The following is a 5,978-nucleotide window of genomic DNA, read 5'->3' as shown; positions in this document are numbered from 1 at the left end:
TTCTTTTACTTCTACACTAACCAGGTGATTGGTTCTGCCCCACTCTATCCTCTGACAAAGAGCAAGTTGAGGCATAGAGAGGAAATCCAGTCTGGGTTTAAATTCAGTTAAAACATAGAAGTTGTCTCCTACTGTGTTTTTAACCGAATTTTTCTTCCTTTCAAAATCTTTGATAATTTTATTCTTTTTTTTTCATTACATTCCCATAGGACTCACTTTCTGACTCTTTCTCTTTGTGGATAATCTTGAGGATAATCTTTGTGGATAATCAAAATTCTATTAGCTTCTCCTCATGGTTTTTACCTGCTTTAGTCCATGCCTCAACTCACTCTCTGTCAGAGGATGGAGTAGGGAAGAACCAGCTACATGGTCAATTTTATTTATAGTTTTCCTAATATTGAGCCAACCCTGAATTCCTTGCATAAATTTAACCTGGCCAAAGTATATAATCTTTTTGACATATTGCTGTTTTCTCCTTGCTAATATATATTTTTTTAAATTTTGCATCAATAACTAAAAATTATTTTACATGAAAATGAATAGAGGGAGGTCCATTCTCCAGCAGCCACATTCACATTTTTGTCTTTGAAGAGCTTCTCTCTTTTCTATATTTTGTTCTCTTACTGTCTATCCTCACATTTTAATAGAAAAACATGTTTCTTCACATGTGGATTTCATCAGTTTTTCTTAGGCAAAACATATTTTGTCTCTCTACATTTGCAACTAAATGCTTTACCCTTAAGACTCAACATCCCATTTCCTTCATAATTTAACTTTCCTTTGCAAAAAAATTCATTTTCTTTTCTCAAATTTCATTTTCTGTTTCTTTCATCAGTCAAACTACTAATATATTAAAGGAGTAATATCTTACATATGAAAAAAATTCATACAAATTGAAAACATTCAAAGGTAGAAAGGGATTCATCAGGAGATGATGAATTCCCTGTCATTCTAGGCATCCAGAGAAGTTTGAATGACAATTTTAAGCCTGTTTTAGAAGAGGTTATTGTACACACTTACACATTGATTTTTATACCTTTTCATATCCCTCACTACTCTGATATGAGGATCCTGAATTTTTTTTTATGATTGACATTGATGACTATAACATTTTATTTTAATTTAAAAATTCATTTATTGACTAAGTAAATAATGCAATGAAATAAACAAATATTTATGAATCATCTACTAAGTGCAAGTTATCAAACTATATATTAGGTATATGAAGATGATAATAAATTAATCCATTCCCTCAACAAAACTATATTCCATTTTGGGAACATGAACATTTTCCCAAATCATAGAATCTTATAATTGGGTCTTCAAAAAGGACATCAAGAGATTGAGATAGGATGGGAAAGAATCCACTTGAGGCATGTAATACATCATGAACAAAAGTATATAGAAAGGAATAAGTAGATTGAAAATAGTGAACATATGGTAGCCCAGTTGGATGGCTACAAGGTTAAGCAAATATTTAAGTACATATTAAGCACCAATTGAATTTTGTCTCATATTTGTAAGGAAATTAGGACCCAGTTAATTTTTTGAATAGAGAAAAGGCATAATCACAGCAGTATATTTAAAAGATTACCTTAAAATTGAAATCATATTTAGGTTGAAGAAAAGTAAGACAGATGCAGGAAGTGTGTATGTGTTACTACAGTAATCTCTTCAAGAAGGAATATGATAAATCTGAAGAGACTAGCAGGAGCAATTCAAATGGTGGTGTTAGGAAGCACAGACCTGAAATATGCTGAAGGGATAGCACAGAACTTCACAACTGATTAGATGAGAAGAAGAAGATGGAGAAAGAAGATGTCTCTAAAACTTTGTTGAAAGAACAGAAATAGAGAATTTAGGAGAAGAAATAGATTGATAATTAGGATATTATCAGATAATAATGATCAATCTATATTTGTGCTACTGGTGAAGCTATAAATTAGTCTAGCCATTCCAGGAAGCAATTTGGAACTCATTCAAAAGTTTCTAAGTTGTATAAATTTTGAGCTAGCAATTCACTAACATGTCTATATTCTGAAGTTATGGAAACAAGCAAAAAAAACCCTACACATACAAATATATATCCATCCACTATTTTTGTAATGAAAGAAATTTGGCAACCAAGGTGGATCTATCAGTGGGGAATGACTGCACAATTTATGGTAATTGAATATGATGGAAAAATATTGGAATGCAAAAAACAATGAAAATGAGAGTTTAAGAAAAACTTAGGAAGACATGATTAAATGTAGAATGAGGTGAGCAGAACTTGAGAAACAATTTATATTTTAAAAACATTATTATAAAGACAAACAACTTTAAAAAACTCAAAGACATTGATTTTTAAGATGATTACTCATGATACTAGGAGACAGATGATGAAGAATGATTCCATTCCTTGAGAGAGAAAAAAATGAATTCAGAGTCCAGACTAAGCCATTTTTTGGACATGAACAACCCAACAATTAGTTTTATGTATATTCATTACAAATACTTGGCTGCTTTTCACTTTTTATTTTGTTTTTCCTCTAATGATGGACAAGTAGAAAATAAGACAGATTTTTGCTATTGGAAAAATATATTTAAAATACTTTATCTTTTATTACTCAGTCCAAAAACAAAGGACCTCATCAGAGTATAATATGTTTTTTATTGAGAAAATAAAATTAGTTAAGTAAACTTGGTGGAGAAGAACAGATTTATTGAAATAGAGGACTACTAAAAATTTTAAGAAACTAGTTATATATTAAATTTGATATTAGGACTATTGATTTAATAATGCTATAAAGGTAAATCTCAGAGGGGAGGACTCTAAAAGAGTGAAATCAGACAGGAAAAGATAAGAAGTCCTTAATCTTCTGGTTTCCTGATTCATAATGATTCTTTCCTGAAAATTCTAAATACTCTTTCTCGAATCTGTTTGGTTCTGACCCCATAGATTATAGGGTTGAGGGTAGGGGGTATAACTACATACAGATTGGCCAAGAATATATGAATGTACTGAGGAATATTCTTGCCAAAGCGATGGGTAAGGAAGGAAAAAAGTGCTGGGAAGTAGAAAGCTAAGATGACACAGATATGAGAACCACAGGTATTGAGGGCTTTGAATCGAGCATCCCAGGAAGGGAGTCTGAAGACAGCCTGGAGGATACAAGTATAAGATATTGCAATCAAGATCACATCCAATAATATGATAGAAATATTCCCCAATCCAAACAGGATGTTGACTCTGATACTTGCACAGGCCAATCGGGCAATGCCCATGTGTTCACAGTATGTATGAGGAATGATGTAATGCCCACAGAAAGGCAGGCGCAGGACAAGAAACACTAATGGAGCCACCATTAAGAAACTCCTCAAAACAGCTAACCCTGCTATAATGCCAATAATCTTATTTGTCAGGATCCTGCTGTATTGAAGTGGGAGGCAGATGGCCACATACCGATCAAAGGCCATAGCCACAAGAACAATGGTCTCCATGCATGTGAACATATGGATGAAGAACATCTGTGTGAGGCAGCTTCCAAAAATGATCTCTTTTAGACTGAACCAGAATATGCCCAACATCTTGGGGATGGTGGCTGTTGATAGACCCAAGTCAATGGTAGCTAACATGGCTAGGAAATAGAACATGGGTTGGTGAAGGCTATGTTCACTCTTAATCACTAACAGGATAGTCACATTACCCATGATAGCAATTAGATAAGCAAAACAGAAAGGGAAGCCAATCCAGATGTGGAAATGTTCCAGCCCTGGAATGCCCAGTAGCAAGAAAGAGATGGGGTGGAATTCAGTATCATTGAAAGGAAGCATTTTAGTGGAGGCTTGGAATTTTGCTCTTCAGAGACAGACTCTCCATCCCTATGAAGAGACCTTGCCCAATTTCTCCTTTGCAATTAATATCCTGTAGGAAAAAAGAAAAGGTTACCTCATGAATAATTGCTGGGGGTTATCAAACCCACCCTGTCTGACATGGTCACAGATGGGGTCAGAAGACTGCAAAGCAGCCCTCAGGAAGGATAGAAACACCCACTCAGACTCCCCTATGTGACTCCTTTCTTACTAAAATTTATTATTATCATATTATTATATTATTTTATTTATATTATTTATATAATATTAGTAATAATAACATTATTGAAATTTTTATAATCAATCTCCCTACTCAGCCTCAGGGAAATACACAAGAACAGTAAAGGCTGTTACTAGAACATTTATAGATTCCCAGGAAAATCCCACCTTTACATATAATTAATATGGAAATGCCCCTAAAGTCCCTTCCTGACAACCTAGCAGATAGTGATTGAATGCTAAAGACTCTCTTTGGTTATGAAAAATTTCAGAAATGAAAATCATATGCCTGCAGAGTTGAAACAGATACCCCAATCTACTAAGGATCCCTTTGCATCTAATTGGATAAGATGTCATAGACGGACCTTCTTAGGTATAAAACCTTTTAAACCCCCATCATAGCTGTACTTAGATTTTCCATTCCCAGAAGCTTACATAATGGGAAACCAGAAATGACAAGCTTCCCTGATTAGGTATGTTAACTTATTAGGACAATATTATATAGAGAAGTTGTTCCTTGAAAAGACTGTTACGTCCCACCCCACTGAACTGTTTTGTTAACCCCATTGCCTAGGAAACATGTCAAACACACTTTTGAAAAATATTGAAAGTTACTGGAGAATGAAAAGTTGTTAGTAACAAAGCTAATGTGTTACTTATTCATTATCTCCAAGAAAAGATGCATGTTGAAAATGAAATTCCATGCCAACCATATGTGTAATCTTCGAAGTGTAGAAAAAAAGGCAGCCCCAGCCTGATCAAAGAAGTTTTCTGCTTTGCCTGGCAATAGGTGAAAGTGTTAACTATCTTTTATCTTCATTTTTGTTTTTGCTGCTGCCATCTGTCAGTCTGTTTCTAAGGCAACTCTTTTGAAGTTTCATTGTATTGTATCCTACTCATTATATTCATCAGATTAGGAATAATGTCATGGTGGGATAGAACATTTTAGGGGGCCACATCTGGTCCACTGGCTATAGTTTGCCCATCACTGGTATTGTGGATAATAGTCTGGCCTTGAAATCAGGAAAATCAGTTGGGGTTCTTTCTGTCATATTTGACCATGGCCAAGTCACTTAGTAGATCAGTGCTTCCCAAACTAATAAAAGTGAGAGGCAAGTAGTAAATTTGCATCAGTAGAAGGAGTTTCCACACTGGCAATTCTAAAGTCTGATGAAATCACTAATCTAGACCTAAATATTAAGAAATATTCTTCTACAAGGGGAAAACGTAAGGAAACTTAGATATGCTTGGGACAAATTCATAATATTCAAGATATATCTCACAATGAATTGCTAGGGCAGCCCACAAACTAACCTCGTATACCTCAATTCTCAAGAGAATAAAAAAAATACACAGGAATTTATTTAGTGCCTATTATGAGCTAGGTACTTATTGGTACTTGGGATGTAAAGAGCAAAATTAAGTAATCCTTTATCTTAAAGTGATTATATTTGGTCCTATGGCGTCTATTCCAGGATGCATTAATGATTTGTGTGGCATGAAAAAATAAATGTGATATTCCTAATGATAATTCTTAATGATTCTGTAACAACTGCTTTTATAGTCTCTCTCACAAATGCTATAGATATTTTTTCTGTTTCTTTAAGAGGAAATGGAAAGTTTAGACAGTGATAGTTTATTTCTCATTCTACATAGAGTCTATGAGTAGTTTGGGTGCTTAACCATCATTTTGGTGTAACTTTACTTTGTCTGCTGAAGAAAGAATAACAAAGAATAGGCCTAAAAGAACTTATGTCCTCAGAGAATTGTATCTTACCCCACCTTGAAAAACAATAACAATACTAAAGAACAAATTTTAATGAATATATCAATAGAAATAAATGGTGGGAATGTGTTTCCAGAATTAAGAAATTAGTAGTTGTAGTAATAGCTAAAAGTGAGTT

At 33.9% G+C, this 5,978-nt stretch overlaps 1 protein-coding gene across 1 annotated transcript; it reads right to left on the bottom strand.

The window, feature by feature from the left end:
• Window positions 1-2,874: 2,874 nt before the first annotated feature.
• On the bottom strand, window positions 2,875-3,816 carry LOC123238655 (olfactory receptor 52E8-like). The gene has a single exon (XM_044665861.1). It carries the CDS (start codon window positions 3,814-3,816, stop codon window positions 2,875-2,877), a length of 942 nt encoding a protein of 313 aa, XP_044521796.1.
• Between the last annotated feature and the right edge of the window lie 2,162 nt (window positions 3,817-5,978).

Source organism: Gracilinanus agilis, chromosome 3 (assembly GCF_016433145.1).
Source record: "Gracilinanus agilis isolate LMUSP501 chromosome 3, AgileGrace, whole genome shotgun sequence".
Taxonomy (NCBI): Eukaryota; Metazoa; Chordata; class Mammalia; order Didelphimorphia; family Didelphidae; genus Gracilinanus; species Gracilinanus agilis.
The sequence above is the reverse complement of the archived record's forward strand: the minus strand, read 5'-3'. Positions and strand labels throughout refer to the sequence as shown.